The 20,209-nt window shown below is 49.9% G+C and overlaps 1 protein-coding gene across 1 annotated transcript; it reads right to left on the reverse strand.

Annotated features, from left to right (window-relative positions):
• Window positions 1–10,094: 10,094 nt before the first annotated feature.
• LOC142774893 (uncharacterized) lies at window positions 10,095–20,007 on the reverse strand. The gene is made up of 3 exons (XM_075876038.1): window positions 19,766–20,007; window positions 17,067–17,478; window positions 10,095–10,471 (listed from the first exon to the last, which is right to left on the reverse strand). The coding sequence occupies exons 1-3, from the start codon at window positions 19,958–19,960 to the stop codon at window positions 10,095–10,097; spliced, it is 984 nt and encodes a 327-aa protein (XP_075732153.1). The 5' UTR covers window positions 19,961–20,007.
• Between the last annotated feature and the right edge of the window lie 202 nt (window positions 20,008–20,209).

Here is a 20,209-nt window from a genome sequence, read left to right on the forward strand (position 1 = left end):
TGAACGCACGGATGGATGGACGCACAGACGGACGCATGGACGGACGGAAGCAAGAATGAACGGAAGTACGGAATCATGGACGGCCTGACATGCTTCGCCCCACTAATCATCATGTGCTCCGTGGATTTGCTGCTATTTTTTTTTCGTTTCTCCTAGCTGTATACAGCTTTCGCTGCAAAAACGAAAACCGAACAAGCTATAATAGGATTGAAAATAAAGTGAATTCACGCCTAAGCTTAACATTCAATTTATTTTGCTTCCTTCAGAAAATCGCGTACGGCTTCGCAGTGCACTGGAACAGACCGAGTAGGTTTTGTTGTTGTTATTGTTGTTGTTGATGATGTTGATGATGATGATGATGATGATGATGATGATGATGATGATCTCGCGGATCGACACTCACAGATATACGAGTCAACGGTATACCATTGGATTTCGAAAGAACAGAAGAAGAATGTGTACATACATGTATTTCGTTTCATGATGCGTATCGCTACTGCCAACAACTATAGCGTTGTGTATGTGGCTCAAGATCAATCTTTAGTCAACACAGTGCGCTTCGAAGAACTTTTGTGTGGTACAAACACCCAGCTTAGCACTGCTGGGTGAGTGATTCGGTCGTGATGATGATCGTGGTGGAAATGATGATGATGATTGTCTATTTGCCACATGCTGTATATTTGGAGCATAAAAGCCCGGCTGTAAAGCTCCTCTATCATCCCCTTGTCCCTTCTAACATAAATATAAAACCTATCGGCGTCAGCACCATGCTGAGAAAAGAGTCTCCATGAAGTTCTCGCCCCAGTATAGCACATCGCCGTCCTGCGCTGTCTTTGTGCCGTGCGTTTTAAACGTAGTCGACTGAGAACAACTTACCACTTTTTTCCAGCGTCACGTCCAGTCTCGCGGAAAATCGAGTTTTTCAAAACGTTTCCAGTACCGTACGTATCCGTGGCCAACTATAGCCTGTGTTGACCTGATGAAAGTTCTGCTATTAATACAGATGCATGTTCAAACGCTGATACATGCGGGTTGTGGCGATAGAAATATGTACTCACATGAGTGCCGTCTTTTTCATCGATGATTTTCACGGAAACAAAATGTGAAATTTCTTCAACGCAAACATGAACATATTACATACAGGGTAATATAAAAGTATACGCCATCATAATATACTTCATAATGGCTGCACAGAAGTGAAAGTTGATGACAAATACGGTGACAAATTTCTCTTGATTTTAGGAAAGCTGACGAAAAATAGAGAGCCAATCTGCTCTCCAAGTTACAACCTCTTTTTTTTCTCTTTCTCATTAAACACAACTGCGGCTATATTTCTGATTTTTTAGTAGTTGCCTCGGCAGCAGCACTTGACGGCGTAACCCTTGGTAGGCTATTAATCCAGATTTTAAGAGCAGTGTGTGCAGCAGGAGAGATCATGTCTGAGAAACAATCACCTAAACAAAGCAAACACACACTAAGTTGTCAGAAGAGTCTTCTTTACTCGGTAACGTCGTTTAGGAATAAGTATCTACAGCATAGTGGGCGTAGACAGAGTTGCATTAGGAACACCAGGTGACGGCTTCGAACTCAAGCCCGTACACTCGCGTTAAAGTCAACACAAGCAGAAACACACTGCTTACAGTGTACAATGTGCAGACTGGCACATAAGTCGAGCTGAGCGACGTATCCTGAGTTCATTCACAGACACAGCGTTTATTCTGTTTTGATCTTAAAGACTAAAAAAAAGTGATGATGTGCTTTCAAATGATAAGTCTGTATTCGCGCGATCGTCGCATGTACACAGGATTGTTCACTGTCATCATCATCTTTGATGAAACATACTTGGATCACCTGATAAAATGATTGTATGGAGCTTGTAGAATACACAGCTCACAGAATAGTTTGTCTTCAACTCTTAGCGAACTATTGCTGTCCGTCAACAACCCGCGAACCAGCAACCACCAACTAGTAGTTGCGCGGATCAGATATAGACATAAACCAGCCCATTTTTAACAAAACACGTCGCCAGGTAATGTGTAGATGTTCTTTAAGCCACGTGTTCCCCTACTGACACGTTCCGTGTGCCAATCTAATGATTCCATTCGTGTCTTCATAGAATCCGTGTTTTTCTTATATATTTCATACATTTCCCACTTATTTCCCTTAGGATCATGTGGACAACATACGGAATTATTGGAATAGCATACGGAACGTTTCAGTATAGGGCAAGATTTTACATCTTCTTGTGTGCCAGTGTAGTCACGTGCTCGTAGAACTGCCAACTCGCCCAATCAGGCACTCTGATATGTTACCTATAAGACCTGGTAAGAGTGCGTTTTATCGGCTTGCTAGAATCAGTAGGCATAATATAAGACTTCACGTATCGCACATGAGTCATGCACTCACTTTCACACATTAGATGGCATCACATTTAGACCTCACTACTAATTCAGTACCTCACTAGCTAATTCAGTCAGTGCAATATCACAAGCGAAATGGGAGGCACCATAGTTTAGTCGAAGTCGCCTAAACACATCGAGTTGATATATCTCCATTGCCATTGATGGGCTTGGTGTGCAGCGTCCACTGTGGATAAACTAGTTCTATGTGCCTCTCCATCATTTTTTTTCGTGCATTCATGTCTCTCCCCAAGTCTACGATACCAAGCCGAACATGTATTTGATTAATCTCCACAGATTTCCTTGCCTATCAGTTTTCTAAACACCCTCGACTCAGTTCAACTGTATTGCGCAGCATGTACACCAGACGTTCTCGTTAACCTCCCTGCCTTTGCCATTTACAAGAATTCTCCCTTCCTCTTTCAATCTTCCTGTCTTAGATGCGAATCAACTCTTTGACTAGCCTGCGTAATGCTGTCCCTCCGTACACCCCCACTGCGCATGCTCGCGTCTCGTGCTGGCCCAGGGATACATTTGCAAAACTGTCGCTCCCCTCCTCCTCTCTCGCCTCGCAAGGCCGACGCAGGCAGCGTCTGTTAGTAAAAAACCGACTGCTCACACTGCACAATCATTCACTGGCCACCCCGTATATGTAATAGGGACTGGATCGCGCGTTCGGAATTCAGTCAAGAGCATCTTTAATTGACTTGCGCTCTGCGCCCTGGCTCAACGCAACGACGCCCAGCTCTCTGGCCCCACCGGCTAAGGACAGACCTGCCGGACGCCCTGGACGAGGCCGTGGGGTCGCCCCCAAGCACTCTTCTTCCGGACACCATCGACGACCTGGACTAACCACCCTTGGTGCCGTTCACTTCAACATTGTGCGTGGGACGCTCGCCAGGACAGTTCCGGCGTCTCGCCGGTTGCATCTGGCAGCGGCAACGCTCCCGTGTTCTTCATGTGAACCAGTAACGATGGCTGCAGCGGAGCTTATGACGCAGCCATCACAACCATCATCCGCTCCGAAACGCAGTGCGAAACGCGTGGCTGACTCACAAATGGAAATAGATGATTTGTCTGCTTCAGCCACACCGGCAAGCAAGCGGGAGTGCCCCTCTCCGGCAGCTGTCGCCTCGCCTGGCACCGAGTCTAAGTACAAAGTCGTCGTAAAACCTCGTGAGTGCTTCGACGTATCAAAATTGTCAAATCGCCTCCTTCAGTCAGCCTTCGACACCTGCCTCAAAACCACCGCGTTTCAAGGTTTCTCCATTCACCATCCCACCAACAGCGTATCCGTATGGGTGCGTTCGCTAGCAGACGTTGACCGCCTCACCCACCTGCAAACTCTGCCAGTCACAGCTGATTGTACTGTACAGGTGCAAGCGTACTTGAGTTCCGGCTCGGACTTGCGTCGGTATGTGGTCTCTGGGGTTGACCCAGGGGAATCGCCGGAGGGCCTTATCACTGCTTTGACCTGCTCCACACACAAGATTGTAACAGCTCGTTATATGGGCCGTGGACGCACGTGCCTTGTCACTCTCCAAGGGCCTCGAACGCCACCAAGCCGCATTACGTACTATGGATGCATCCTGAAATTTCATGTGTACAAGCCCGGTGTGGTACACTGCTATCGGTGTTTTCGTACCGGTCACATGCGAGATTCTTGTCCCCAACCCGCAGACACCTCCATGGAGTCCGTCGAGACGCGCACGTACAAATGTGGGCTCTGCCAAACGGACGATCATGAAATAACGTCCAAAGATTGTCCAGTTAAACAGAAGGCTCTCAAAGCCCGTCGCCAACGCAAGCGCCGCCAGCGTTCGGTGACACAAGAAGAAAGGGACGCCGACATTCCGACTAGCAACCGGTTTGAACTGTTGTCCCCCTCCGAAGAGGACACACCAGCGTTGGTAGAACCTGAAAATGCTTGCTATGAAGTCCCCACGTACAGCGACGCCGTCAAGCGGGGCAAAGAACGTGTTCAGCAGCCTGCGAATACGCCTAAATTGAGCGTTACGGGTACAGACGATCTGGCGAAGCTTGACCAACAGATACAGCAGCTCCAAATGGAAGTCAAGCGCCTCGCTCAACGCAGAACCCATCTCGCTCGACCCGCTGGACCAACTGCGATGCGCGGTACAGACGTGCCGTACGCTGCTTCTGTGCCTGAATTATCCTGCGCAAGCGCGTCAGCACCAGTCAAGATGACTCCGGCAGAGCTCCTCCACTTTGTTGCCCGGCAACTGCAAGAGCTTTCAAAGGTGGTGCTCGCCAACCTTCCACCGCAATGACCACTCCTTTGAAAGCAACGCGCCACCACTGTGTCCTGCAGTGGAACTGCCGGGGACTTGCAAATAAAGTTGGTGAGCTTCGCTATCGCCTTGCGCTGGGGAAGCTCCCCGCTTGGTGCCTGCTTCTACAAGAAACGAATTCGCTTCCACGCATCCCTGGATTCACTGCGTATGATTCCCCAACCATCCCTGATCGACGCTGCACCAATGCGTTGGGACCTCCAGGCAAGGCTGCAGTGTATGTTGTGACTACATATCCTCAAACGCAGGTTCCCCTGCTGCAGTGGTGTAACCAGTGGCAAGAAGTGGTGGCAGTGCTCGTTAGACTTCCGCGTACTGACGTGATTGTGGTTTCAGTTTACGTGCGTCCGTATAGTGGCAGCGCTCCTCGACTGCGTTTGGGGTGGCTGGCTCACCTGCGTCAAACCTATCCTGGGTGCCCAGTACTAGTTGGGGGAGACTTCAATGCACCTCATCAGTCGTGGGGCTACCCTTCTTCCAGTGCTAGAGGCAACATCGTGCTAGACACATTTACAGACGCGCACTTTGTCCTTCTGAATGCCCCGGCTACTTCTACACGTCGGTGGGATCATCCCTGTGCTCCACCTTATGCGCCCGATCTCTCGTGGTGGTTGGGCATGTGTGACGTTTCGTGGGACCTAGAACCAGACTGCTGGGGGAGTGATCACCATCCGTTGAAAATTGGTTTGGCCGCGTATAACCAGCGCCGCCTCCGACGTCGATGCTACACAACCAACTGGGACTTATTCCGCAATGAACTGAACGACTCGATTGCTGATACATCGTCTGATCCATTGCAGGTGTTAACCAGAGCTGTACAAGCCGCCACGCAGTCAAGCTGGGTGGAGGAGAACCGACCACATCCAAATTTACATCTTCTGCGTCTGTGGGCAGCACGCCGTCGTGCAGAGCTGGCCTTAAACCGAGATCCGGCAGCCGCTGAGCTTCGTGATAACCTCAACAGACTCACCGCTGCGGCGCGTCGCTGCGAGAAGCGTCTCGCCCGCGAACGGTGGATGGACTGGTGTGCGTCACTCGGTCCATCGTCTTCAACCGCCTCAATATGGCGAACGTTCCGGAGTATGGAACTAGGCACCCGTACGCCGGACCCAGCGGCCAGTGCGTGTCTGTCTTCTGGATGCACGCCAAGCCAGTTCGCTCCAGAAATAGTTAAGGCTTTCTTCCCGGCCTACAACCTGGCCCCACCACAATTCGACTGTCCGTGTAACCTGCCTCCGGAGGTTGGCGTGACTCCCAGTCCGTCGGACATCGAAGGCATGCAAGCGCCATACACGATGGCGGAGCTCCAGGCAGCAATTGACCAGGCAAAAGTACGCAAGGCACCAGGACCAGATGGGATCTCCTATGAAGTGTTCAAGAACATGGATGGCCCTGCACTGCAGTGGCTGCTGGACACGCTTAACGCAGTCTGGACGACCGGAGGGCTGCCTGAATCGTGGAAGCATGCCGAAGTTGTGCCGATACCTAAGCCGGGAAAGCACCCGAACAGCCTCTCTAATCTTCGGCCGATTGCTCTAACGTGTACGTTGTGCAAGCTTCTTGAACGCATGTTGGCGTCGCGCATCTCCTGGTGGCTGGAAAAGCACGCCTGGTACCATCCGGCCCAGATTGGCTTTCGACCGCACCTGGGCACGGAAGATGGCCTAGATCATTTGACGTCCATGGTGCTTGTGGGAAGAAGATCAAGCAGCATTCGAACCCTTCTCGCCATGGACGTTCATAAGGCCTACGACAACGTCAGCCACTCTGCGATCAATCACATAATGCAATGGCTTCAACTTCCGCCTCGCGTCTGCGACTTTGTGGAGTCTTTTCTGGCACACCGTACCTTCTGCATCAGAGTAGGCAAGGAACGAACCGGACACTTTGTAATGAAGCGGGGTGTACCGCAGGGCTCGGTTCTAGCCCCGATACTCTTCAATATTGCCCTGTTGCCCCTCGCGTGGCAACTAGCACGCATTCCAGATGCCTTCTTCCTCCTGTATGCCGATGATTTGACTGTGTGGACACTACATCCAGACCTTCAACGCCAGCAGGAGGCACTCCAGAGTGCTCTCGACAAGGCGTCGGACTGGTGTGCGCGCATAGGACTGACACTATCTGCCACGAAGACTGCATTCATGTCTATCACCAACAGACGAGGTCGCCGTCGCCTCCTGCAGACGCCGATATGTTTGAGCCTAAATGGCCATACCCTCACCCCTGTATCCACTATACGTGTGCTCGGGGTCGAACTGGACGCATCTGGCTCTGCGAATGCGTGGGTTCGCTCTGCTCGCCGGAAGAGTGCTAATACCCTCCATCTCATTCGTCGCATCTCTCAAAAGACGGGGGGTGCCTGTTCTCGAATGGCCCGTATCTTGGTGCGATCAATCCTACAACCTCGGCTCGTTTATCAAGCTCAGTTTCAACGACTGACTTTGAGAGACTGGGACTTGCTCGAAACCGCCAACCGAGATTCCATGAGGGCGATTACATGCCTTCCCCGTATGACACCTATCACGACCCTCCAGGCGGAAGCGCAGCTCAACACCATCGACGAAATTGTACACCAGCGTCGAGTCGCTCGCTACCTAAAGAGTCAAGCTGTTCCTGCGGCGGCAGCTCTAGCTCACTACTATGATTCAACGCTGCCACAGCCTGACGCACCCGTGGCAGAAGTTCCACCATGGCTCAAGGCACAGGCCAGTGACAACCGACCACTGACCCGCCTGCGACAATCCACCCGACAAGCGGCGCAGGAGGGCATCGTCACTACCACCGAGAACTCACTAGCGGTATACGTAGACGCAGCTATCGATAATTGCGTTCTGCACACCAGTCTCGTATGCCCCGCGCAACCTGAAATCCAACATATCTGCTCTTACGTAACAGAGGCACCGTTCCCATCCGTATTAGCGGAGCTCACTGCTATACGGGACGGGTTAACAGTTATGATATCCAAAATGGATTCTTTGTCACACGATAAATTGCTTGTATATACGGACTCCACGCAGGCAGTTCGAGAGCTGCGAAAAGTGACCAGCTCCATCGATATAGCCTCCGATATACACCGACTGATTCACTCATGTGCCTGTCCTGTCCGCGTTCTGTGGACCCGCCGGTCTGCACCGGCTCAAGTGGAAGCAGATGCCGCTTGCCATCCAGCGACTGTTCAACACCCGCTGCCTCTACTTCGTTTGTCCCCGAAGGACAGCTTGCTCGTGCACAAAGAAACCCTCCGGCGCTCCACGCGTGCTCTCATTCCTCCGCGTGGATCCGACCTTCCCGGCGGCTTAACTCGCCGAGAGGAGGTTGCGCTCAGGAGGATTCGTGTGGGCGCCGCCTTGACTCCTGCAATCCGGGCTACATGGACATCTGGTGCACAGCCTCCCCCAACGACGTGCCCATTCTGCGTTGCCCCAGCCACAGAGGCAACGCTTGATCACCTATTGGGAACCTGCCCGGGCCTTCACCAGGCTCGCACTCGCCACCTACGCGGCCTTCACCACCACCCCGGCCGACCACCTGACTTGACGCGCTGGACGCACGGTCCACTGCATCGACAACTCCTGGCCTTCATACAGGAAACAAAACTTCTCCTTTTTATTTAACTGATGCCGTAGGGCATACTAGCGCCAATAAAAAAAAAAAAAAATTGACTTGCGCTTGGTGAGCGCTGGCGTCAACGTCGCCGACAGTGTAAGCGTCAGCGCCCGCTGCTTCGCATAACACGTGGTTCCGTTTAGAGGCAGATGGTTCAAGTTTTTTGTTGCACACTGCATCGACAGGATATCGGTCAGTCGGTAAAGTTAAAAGTACAACACAAAAGTTTCGTCACACCGAACATGATGCGATTCGTGTAAGCGATTGAACAATCAATAATTTAGGCCACCTACGATCCTTCCAGTGTCTTATTCCTCCACCATAGAAAGGCAGAAGTTCAGGAAAAGGAGATAAAGAAAATTCAGGAACTTGGAAGGTTGTGTTCCCGTGTTCCAGGAAGACCACGTTCTTCAAGGCGGCAACGTTGAGGAAGCCTTAAGAACGAAAAGTCCGTTTGTCGAAACGGCGGCTCTAGTGATTTCCCGCATTCACGAATTTTTCATCGCTTCATCCTCCCCACTGTTTCTTCAGCACCAGCCACAGTTATAACCCCAGAAACAATCAAATGCACCTTTTTTTTCTTTTGTCTGAGCGTTAGGCAAGCCGGAGGAATATCAATGAGATAGCAGCTACAGGTGTTGGATGGCACTGATATAAACAACACGCATAATACACGGCTCAGATAAATGCGTTGCCTTAAAACTGTACACACACAAACACCTCAGCTGCAACGGCCCTCCTTGTGATCTATGATAGATAATTGCTGTACACCACATATGCATTTTCAATAAAATATCTGCACTCATAAAGAAACTGGCATTGGGCTGCCGGTCTCTCAACTACCTAACAATCATTATCTCTCCGAGTAAGGAGAAATCCTTCAACTTTAGTTTTCTTTTTATGCTTCCCTGGGCAATTTTAGAACCATTCTAGGAAAAAGTTTCACTGCATGTGCCTGTGGAAGTGCGATTGATCAATGGCTCGTATTTGTTATTTACAAACTAATGAAACAAACACACAATGAAGCCAAGCAAAGGACAGAGGCGTTGTTTGTAGTCTATCTGCAGCATGGTGATTGTTGCATAAGTAGGAAGAAATTCAAGTACACAAACATCTTGCTTCCGGCACTGAGCCGAACTTACAACCTTCGGATAATGCGTCCAATGAGCTGCCGTGGTGATCGCCCTGCCATCCATTTTATACAAAAAAAAGAAGGTGTGTACTTCACTTCATTGCCTGTTTGTTTTGTTGACCTGTACCTATCTCTGCATTGATAAAGCGAACTAAACAGCCATTCAAGCACACGGATTGCGTCCTGCATCACTGTATGTCACCCGTTCCCTTGGTCCAACTACGGTCCGCGCGCAGCGATTCGCGTTACGACGGTAGCCCAAACCACAGGTGTGATCCTCGGGGATAGATACTGAAAACCTCCCTTCTCGCGTAAATTTCCGCTTGTGTGAACGCTGCCTGCGGAGCGATGCGAATCGCGTCACGTGTCACGCGACCGATTAGGTCAGGATCACTTCCATCGCGCGAGTTTGGCTTAAGCGACACAACTTTCGGCTCCGTTGACGGGCCTTGCCAGTGGGGACAGTGGACCGAGGAGCTATCCCTTAACATTGGTTTCCCTCTTCTTCACTGCATAATTATATAAGCGCTCTAGGAAGAACTGACGATGCCTGTACCCAAGCGACACAGCTTTCGATTCTGTCGAGGGTGTGCTTGTCAACAGGAACATTGTTTGTATAGCGCGCTGCGGCAACGCCTTTCCCCGTCACTCGTGCTTGATTCCGGCTTCGGCGCCCAGCGCCCACGCCTGGCTCAGGAGCGGCGCACACTGCGGACAGCCCGGCGGACATGCCGGCAGGAAAAGCGGGCAGGCGGGCGTCAACAGGCAGCCCGGCGGAGGCCTCCAGAGCTGGGCGGCAGCGGCGGCAGCTGCGGCAGCCGCTGCGGCAACGGGCGCGCGGAACGCCGAGCGCGTTCCGGGCGCTGATTGGTGCAGCCGTTCGAAGGCGCGCACCCAGTCGCCAGCGCCACCGTCGTAGCCGCGCAGCACCTCCTGGAGTAGCCCGGCCGGCGGTCGCTCCGATGGGGGCAGCGCCATGCGGGAGAGCGACGGACCGGGGGACAGCGGGCTGTCCGAATCAGCTGCACCGAAAGGAGAGATAGCTTTCAGCTGGGTTACGCATCTTCAAAAAATATAGTCACAGTTTCGCCGCTAGGGCGATGCAATGAACGTAATAGCAAGAAATCGGAACGTTATACGAAAAGAGAGCGGCAGTGAACTCTTTTGGATGGCAGTTAACTCTTGAGACACTTTCACACCGACCGCGAATTCGGAAAGCGGACGTGGATTATAACTCACGGCCGCTTGCCCTAATCGCTCCCGGGCTAATTTTATCCGCACGGTAAAGTTGACCACTTTGACCGCAGCCAATCAGGGCCTGAGACTGCCACAGTCGGGCTGGACTGCACCTGAGCGCTCGCTTTTAAGAAACGCGCGCAAGTGCAGTCTATAGCCCTGCCGTGGACGCGCGCGCCCCATATTGCGTAGTGCCGCAAGATGGCGATACGTCCATCGTAGATCGCTGCATTGTTCCATCCCCGCGGCGGAGCAGGCTGACGGCAACGCGGTCAGGCTGAACAGACACATGCCTCTCCTGCCTCTCCGGTTTGAAAATCCGCTTGCGTGCTAGAGAAGGGAAACTGAAGTTTTCAGAATGGTACAAAAAATTAGCGACGGTAACGCATGGAACTATCAAGCCACGAGATGGCGCTGCCCAAACAGGAAGCGGAAACGAAAACTTGTTTTATACTGCTTTTTTTCCGTTATTTTTGCGCTTTTACAATGTTTTAACGTACAGTCCTTGTCAAAAGTTCTCAGGCCATGTTTCCATGGAAATACATGAGATATAGTGGCCCGCAACTTTTCACCCCCTCTTGTACGTATATTGGGCGCTTGCGCTGACGCCGCAAAAAGCGAACAGAAATTTAGGGCAACACGTGCCTTGTACTTTTCCGCCTGCATTTTGTAAGCGCATTTACATGTTCAGCAGGTTTCCGCGAAACTGAAGGCTATATGCGTTGTCACAGAGACACTATTATTTACCGACAGCAAACCAGCAATATACTCTTTCAATGCAGCAAATAAAATTGTCGCGTTAAACAATTATCGAGATCTCGTTGCTTTCGTCGTCCGGAACAAATTGACCCGGCAAGCGTGTATCGCCCGTTTGAAACCGTAATTACAGGGTATAGTCACAGAAGCCGACAATGAAACTCGTTGTAGCATAAGCTGCTATAATGTGGCATCTTAGAATTTCAGCACTCGCTTTCGACGAGCACGGTTTCACCCCCCCCCCCAGTTCTTTATGTATTACGACATACCGCGGTCAAGCTGACAACACGTGGGGATACTTATGAAAGAAAATCACGTTGGAGGGGAACTCGTGAGAAGCGTAAGCTTTCCATTACGGGTAGGATCAGTGCAAATGTACTTTGTGCAAAAATTCACAACGCTGACAGTGGCAACTAAGCCTCAGGGTGAAATCACGGACCAATGCAAACACGCACGCATAGACATAACAAAGATATACCTGTCATCGCTGTTGAACGTGCAGAAATCCATGCCTTCGCCCGTATCACCGCTCCTTCCGCACCACGCATCAGTATACAGCTACTATAGCTACGATAACTGCAAAGTGGCTACCTAAGCGAATTACAGCACCCCCCACCCTCAAAAAAAAAGTGCTAGCGAAAAAACGGAAAGCGGTGGACAACACCAACCATCAGATGAACTCCAACTGCGCATAAGCGATTCAGCTGCTGCCGCCGAGCATCAGCGGCGCAGCTTTTTCGCTTTGCAACCCACTCATCGATAATGATTGATATGTGGAGTTTAACGTCCCAAAACCACCATATGATTATGAGAGACGCCGTAGTGGAGGGCTCCGAAAAGTCAGACCATCTGGGGTTCTTTAACGTGCGCCCAAATCTGAGCACACGGGCCTACAACATTTCCGGCTCCATCGTAAATGCAGCTGCCGCAGCCGGGAATCGAACCAGCGACCTGCGGGTCAGCAGTCGAGTACCTTAGCCACTAGACCACCGCGGCGGGGCCACTCACCGATAAGTTAATCCATGGTAGAAGCCATACAGCAGGTCGATAATATCGAATGTGGAAACGTCTGGTGAAGATAGATAGATAGATAGATAGATAGATAGATAGATAGATAGATAGATAGATAGATAGATAGATAGATAGATAGATAGATAGATAGATAGATAGATAGATAGATAGATAGATAGATAGATAGATAGATAGATAGATAGATAGATAGATAGATAGATAGATAGATCCCCGCCTTCCTCACCTCGGGCGTATTTGCGCCGCACTTCACCTCCTTTCCGCCGTTCGATATGCGTATATCTATGTATTGCACACACAGACGCGCGAGTCACACATATGCAGCTCACATCTCTTGTCGGGCGCTCGCGCGTTTCCATCGCTCGAAGGCAACCTCGGCGGTGCGCATACGGTATGTAGGGGGGGGGGGGGGGAGTTCCCTTCTGAATATCCGCGAATCCATCGCCTCATTTCGATTCCACACATCCCGTACTCGGTCTCGCCTCGTCTCTCGGCATGCGGTCGGCGTTTCGAGTGGTTTTTTCCCCGCGTAACCCGGTTAGCATCGACCACTTGTACCCCAGCTTTTCGTGGATGGATGTCGGGTTGCCACCACCAACGAAGGATATGTCTGCGGTGGCGGCGGCACTGGTGGTGGTTCAAGCGCAATCTGCCGCCGCTAGGTGCCGCTGGCTGTGGCTTCATAACTGGATTTGCTGCTACGTGAACACCGTACAGCTTTAACACCTCGCTCTCCCCCCATTTCCTTACCGCCACCGTACACTTCCTGCCACGAGCGGTGGATCGAAGCCACCCTCGCCCCCTTCTTTCGCTTCACACTCGGGTATGTGTGACAGGGACTCGATACGCGCTGACAGCTGGATCGCTGTGCGCTTGTAGCGTGATAGAGACAGCCGATAAAAAAGGAGTTGCCCGCGCTAGATGAGTTGAGACTGTCTCTTGCGCAGATTTTCGTTACATTTTCTTTATTTCGCCGCTTTCATCGTGTTCTCTTTGTCATTCTTCATTGCAGTTGGGCAGCCAGCACCGAAGCATACAGTCATTGTCAGAATTTCCGCTATGAAGACTGGTCCAGTATTATTAGTTTTTTCGCGCTTCGTTTCTGAAGTGCCCTTTTTAAAGATGCGACAGCCATATGCATAGAGTTGACGGAGAGTTTGTTTTAGTCAAAATATTCAGAAAGTCTTCAGTTCCACCAGGCTGCTTTACGGACACCGATATCACCTATGTGATCAGTGTGCTGCGCCGGTGGTCTCGGATATTGATGGGTAGCATGCGTACATGCATTGGAGATGCCCGTGCCACGCTAAATATATAGTTTTCAAATGCCAGTTGCACGGATCTAGCAAGTTCGTTCAGTACGGCCACACAGTAACAACACACGCGTTTGTTAGCTCATTATGCAGTCAGGTCTGGCACGGTGAGGTTTTGTCCCTATAATATGTTTTGCTATTAGTAGCATACCTAACAAAAGATGAAGTATTAAGGGTATCTTGTTGTCCCGCAACAATAATCGTCGTCTTGCTTGCTTACCCTTTCGTGAAAATTCGGCCCCCGCCATTTTTCTATCATGAAGATTATGTCATGATGATAACGTGCATGCCCTTCGTGATATCTAATTCACGGGCGTGTGGTAATGATGCAAAGATATCCAGACAGGATAGATCACAATTGTTGTTCCGAGACAAATAGAGACTCTTTTACTCGTTTTATTTTTTTTTTCTCGGGCGTAAGCGTATGTATTATGCCCACGCATTACTCTAATATAGGAAACTTTCTCATTTCTGTGTACTTTTCCTGTGACGTTGTCACTTGTTCACAGGAAACATTTCAACGCTTTATAAGAGAAATGCTACAGATCTTACCCATAGTGTACACCGCGTTTTTCAAACAGAAATTTTCCGCACGCTGTCCGGCTGCGAGGGAGACGCGCCTGTCGAACTGTCCTTCACGCTGACCCGCCGGCAGCCTCCTTTGACATGCCCTGTCTCTAAAGAGTAGACCCGGCGATTTGCTTCAAGGGCGCTCCAATATGTTTCCTTCGTACACTCGAAACCACCTCCTCTTCTCCTCGCCGCGTCAGCCACCGCCGCTGGACCTCAAGACGTCAACGTCCGGTCGAGGGATACAAAACAAAGCTAAATGGAGAGAGGAAACAAAAAGTCCTTTTCGGCGGAGCAGTCCGCACCCAAGTGTCGAAAGAAAGGGCGTTTCAGGTAACACCGGAACCGACTCGCGAAGCAAGCGCCGTCTCGCGGGAAGCAAGCGAACGAGCGAAGAGAGGCGCCCCGCGAAAGCCGAAACCCCGGAGGGCTGCCTGGCTCGAGCATATCCCGCACGACGTATACACACGCTAAGCCTCGTCTGTACACGCTTCTTTTGCGGCTGCGGCAGGCTTTCGGTTCGCGTCAAGGGGGTGGAGGAGCTTTAGCGCAAGAAGTAGCTCGTGTCTCTGTGTGTGCGCGCGATAGTCGGCGAGCGAGAGGAACGAGACGAAGCAGCAGCACAAGCGATCCTCTCGCTTGCTTGCGCGTGCGCATACGAGCTCAGGGGCATGGATATACACGCCGACGTTCTAGACCGACTACCGACCGAGACGAGACCACCCTGGCAGTGTTTGCGGCGCTCAAACATGGCGGCTGAAAGCAGCGCAAACAGCGGCGTCCCTTAATGGGTTCCCTTCCGGAGGGAGGCTGAGAGAGAGAGCAGTGAAATAGATGGCGAGAGCGAGGAGAAACGTTAAAAAGAGGATAGACACACCCAGGCGTATAGACATTCTCAACTGCTCGCAACCGATGACCCAAAGGCACGCGGCTTTTGGGACTATATGGCAGTTTCGTACGAAGGGTCTCGTACTTTGTGTGAGTAGAGAGTATAGTTTTACGTGTGGCTGCCAGACTGTGTCCAATGAGACCACGGTTTCGTAGACAATAAGGAACAGTTTCACATTATACACTGTCACCTTAACAATTTTCGCAGCAGTTTCGCCTTTTGCACTGACACGTACACTCCGTGCCAATGGTGCAGGACAGTCAACTGACTGTGAAGGAAAATACACCGCTGCGACGCCCTCTTCTATCGATGAAGCGGGCTGCCATAAATCTGTTGCGTTCGCATCACACAAACCTCTGTAATTGGGAAGCTTAAGCGCATCTGTATAGTTTACCCTACTTACCATGCATACAAAAGCATTTAGGGTTTGCAAGTAACCACTTAATTGGAAATACTGTTAGCATGGGCATTCAAGCCTGTCATTTGGCACTCTCAACATGGTGCCACCGTTCTTGCTAGCCCTTCCTCGTTCGTTTTAATGGCAAGCGATGGCCAGCGGCCATATCCACAAAGATTGGCTTTTTTGTTTTATTTTTCAATGGTGCATGACAGCTTATACAACCCACATACAACGGTCACGTGCGTTGACTTGCGAGACTAGCAATGTCCAATACAAGACAAGCACAGTTCTATTTTTGCGGTGATGCATGGTTGTGCTCGTGCGATTGATGCGGATGTAAAATACCCTTTTACGACTTTATGAACTCACACAGGCCTATATTTACGAATAATGTTGGTTATTTCTTGTTTGTTTTTTACGATCATATAAAAACAGCTTTTTATTTATTATAGAGCCGAGAAAACAGGCCGACCTCACGGTCTCAGGGCGGATGCCTCTGCTGGGGCTGAGATCCAGCCTGGATTCACATCGCTGAAGTTTAAACGACAATCTTTCCTTCACTAGGTCTTTCAGATAACGCTATTGGATGGTAAGATATCAGCTCCGTGAATTCGTGGAGTACAATTATTTCCTCATAGATACACTTAATACTGACTTTCGTCGCACACAAATTCAGTGACAAGGCGATGGAACATCACACGGCAAGTGTTCATGTCGACGCAGATTCGTCACTTGTCGTGTCAACGCAACGTATATGAAAACCGACTTCATACCACACATGCTTTTCGCTGTCTCTTATGAAACGGACATCCAGATCAAATCATTGCCCTGTTTTGTCGTGGTATTTTATTTTTTTAGCGGGATAAAAAACGCGCCGTTGCATTCCCGCAAACTCTGACATATCCTCAACGAAGATGTTGCGTATATATAATCTCCACCGAACAATGTTTCAGGTGGGTAGAAAAGAAAAAAAAAGATAATGAAAGATACAAAGGGGGAAAATTTTGAAAGGTTGACCAGAACATGAACATCCCGTTTGCTACCTTGTATGGATAATCTATACTGCATGTAATGCATAAAATAAAAATAAGACAGATGTACGATATATAAACAGATAGAAATGGACTCCTGACAAAAAAAAAAGAGAGAGAAGAAAAGGGAAATGGTTTCCGTAGTACCATTTGTTGGCGTGTTGGTAAACGAAACTCGAAAAGATATTCAGTGCCGATAGAAAAGGACTAAAGAGAGGAGACACTGCAATGCGCTTGTAGTGTCCTCTATGATACGTCCTTATTTGCACTGAATATGTTTTCGGGTTCACCGGGTGCACGTCGCGTTTGCTGCCCTGCACTGTGTTCCCAAGGCAACGCTCAGTACGATTACAAAGGGACTCAGAACTGAAAATCCACGGCCGTGTCTCTGACCTGCTTGTGCGTCCTCCACTTCCGACCGTAGCGAGGGTTGCGCCGATGGTGGCGCCACAGTGGCAGCCGGCTGAGACAATGGTCGCGCAGGAGCTTGTCCCGGCGACAATGGGGGCGACGGTGAGCGGTCTTCCTCGTCGTCTCTACGTTGTTGCGTCTGGTCTTGTTGCCTGTGTTGCCTCTGCTGCTGCTGTTGTTGCTGCAGAGCTCTGGCGGCTTCGCGGGCCGCCCTCTTGGCTGCCGCTTCTTTGGCTCGGGCCCCGGAGCCCCTGGCCTGCGCCATGGCTTTGGCGGCCAAGGGCAGTCCGAAGATGGGACCCGGGGGCAGGAAGGGTAGTGAACGACCGGTGGCCACGGCACGCAGACCCATGGCGATGGCGTCTTCGGCGGCCTGCTGACGCTTCAGAGCCACCTGCGCCCAGGGGACGATGTGGTCCAATGTAAAGGGTTGTCCACATCTAAGGTGAACGCCTTCTTAGTATATAGTCAAGATCGCATAGAAAGTGGCGCTTACTAAATATTTCGGAAAATTACTGTCGTGGCTAACAATACCACCATTAGACGCCACGTATTGTTTTCACTCGTGAAGTAAAATAAACGCTCCAGTTTTTAGCGGCTTCGATACTAATGAGGTGTTCACCTTGGATGTGTAAGGCCCCGTACACATTTAGAGTTATTGAATATTATCGCACGATCGTTCACTTCCGGCCCCGTTAGCGTCAAATAATACAAGAAGTGATGATGTTTCCGACACGATTCGCCAGCTCCAGGGAGCTAAAACAGGCCATGGCGGTCTAGTGGTCAAGGTGCTTCACTGTGAACCCCCAAGTCGCGGTACTGAATTCCGGCCGTGGGGGGCTGCATTTTTCGAAAGAGGCGAGAATGCATCATACCTGTGTACTTTGATTTAGGTGCACGCTAAAGAACCACAAGTGGGCAAAAGTTCTGGAACTCTTCACTATACGGCGCCTCTCGTAATGATGTCTTAGTTTTGGGACTTTGAACCTAATTAGTCTGTTTTATTAGTGGTATTCTTTTCCTCGATGTTGCGAACTGGTTATAGCACAAAGAAATGACCAATGCGTTCCTGTTGTTGTTGACCTTCTCTTGTGGCTCATGCCCAATGTGGAGGATTGGCCAATATTTGAGGGGTCTCACAAAATCTTACTCAATTTTAGAGTAATGAAGGTTATCTGGTTTGTAGAACAGATAACTTTTTTCCTTATATTCATTTCCCAATATTCAACCAAGAAGCACCACACGTGTGACTGCATGCGTGCATGTCTCTTTCGTCGTAAGTATACTCTTAGATGAGACGTATGAAAGATGGCGTCCATGGTTTCAGCGGTAAGACAACCGGTAAATGTTGGGCTGGAAATAAAAGGTAATATCGATATCGAATTCTACTGTTATCGATCACAGTTGGTGGTAGGCTGATCCCGGTTTTGAAGTGGACAGACTATCACACTGACGACAAGCAAATTATGAAAAGATGGTGCTGAAATTCAGAAGCAAAGAAGAAAACAGTAGAAAGACGAAAGGCACATAGTTTAACCAGTTGCAAACACCCGGTCAGTTTTCGAGCATCATAATCACCGTGACTCGTAATAACAGTACGACATCATCTTCGAAAGCTGGGCCTGGAAGTATCAGAATTAAGCGGCTGTTCTTTCTTTTTGCGGCTGCACCTCTGCGGCACAGTTTGTCTTGTCTTGTCTTGTCGCCTAGAAGACCTTGGCTCATACCCACAAGGGCGATTGTCCACACTGTACCTTACAATGGAAATTTTTTATACAACGCTAGCTAAATAAGAGAGAAATTAGATAAGAACAATAATAATGTTCCTTTGTAGAAACGTGAAAAAGTGCAAAACAATTCGATAAACCAGAATACATAAAACAAATTAGCAAAACTGAAGAAGGGGGACAAAGAATTCGGTATATCTAGCAGTACCACTATAGCAGCGTGTCCTTCCGTTTACCTGAATGAATTTATGTAGCGTTGACAGAATAGCACTGCGGCCCGCACCCAACTGACCGGCTCCAAACGATAAAAAGGTGGATGTATTAACTGGCAATCCGAGGATACAGCTACAAGAATGTTTACGTCGCCATAAACGCATTCATCAGTGAGACTAAAAGGCTATCTAGCGAAATTCTACCTGTTTAATTATCAATAGTTGATACAAATATATTCATTACATTGTTTAACTGTAATTTCTGTGAATTATACACCTCAAAAAATATCGGCAAAATTCAAACACTACTCGGTGAATTCCCTAAATTGTGCGTGAGCCATTATCGGAGAAAAACAACGATAAAGCTGGGCTGCTGGCTCACTCGTTCGCGCAGTCGAATTCCCGCTGCGGAGGCTGAATTTTCGATGCAGGCAGAAATCCTTGAGGCCCATGTGCTCATATTTAGGTGCACATTAACGAACCCCAGGTGGGCGAAATTTCCGCAGCCCTCCACTACGGCGTCTCTCATAATCATATTGTGGTTTTGGGTCGTTAAATTCCGTCAACTATTAAGAATAAATCTGATTTTCTGACAGATGTCATGTCTTCTTCTTCACCGCGAATCGACAGGTGTGCAAGGTAATGAGGGCTGCAGCGCGAGCACGAATGTGCTAGAAGAAACAGGTAAAAGTCGAGGCACGGAAAGCAAAGAGGACAACACGAGTGCAAGGGGTGAGCTTGCCTGTGCGGCCATGATGCGCTGTCTCTCGGCGATGAGGTTGCACTTTGCGCACGCGCAGTCCTTGAACCGGCACTGTCGCTTGTGGCCCTTGAGCCACGAAATGACGCCATGGTTGCGACAGCGCGCGCACTTGGGCCTCCTGGCGGCCGACGAAGAAGAAGAGGACGCAGGTGGACTGGACGCGCCGCCGCTCATCGCTCCAGAAGCTCGAGGTCAAGTCGCCGCGTGCCCTGCTGCGTCCATCGTTCTCGCACTGTATATACAAGGCAGCGAGAAAACATTTCAGCAAACGCTAAGAAAATTACAGTCAAAATAGCTAATGCCCTCAAACACACTGAGGCGTATCCCCACTGGAGGAAGGGTTGGAGGGGTTCAACCCCTCCCCAGAAATATTTCATTTTTGCTTGCACGTACACACGCAAACATAAAACCGTACGCACGAAC

The sequence above is a fragment of the Rhipicephalus microplus genome, chromosome 10 (assembly GCF_043290135.1).
Source record: "Rhipicephalus microplus isolate Deutch F79 chromosome 10, USDA_Rmic, whole genome shotgun sequence".
Lineage (NCBI taxonomy): Eukaryota > Metazoa > Arthropoda > Arachnida > Ixodida > Ixodidae > Rhipicephalus > Rhipicephalus microplus.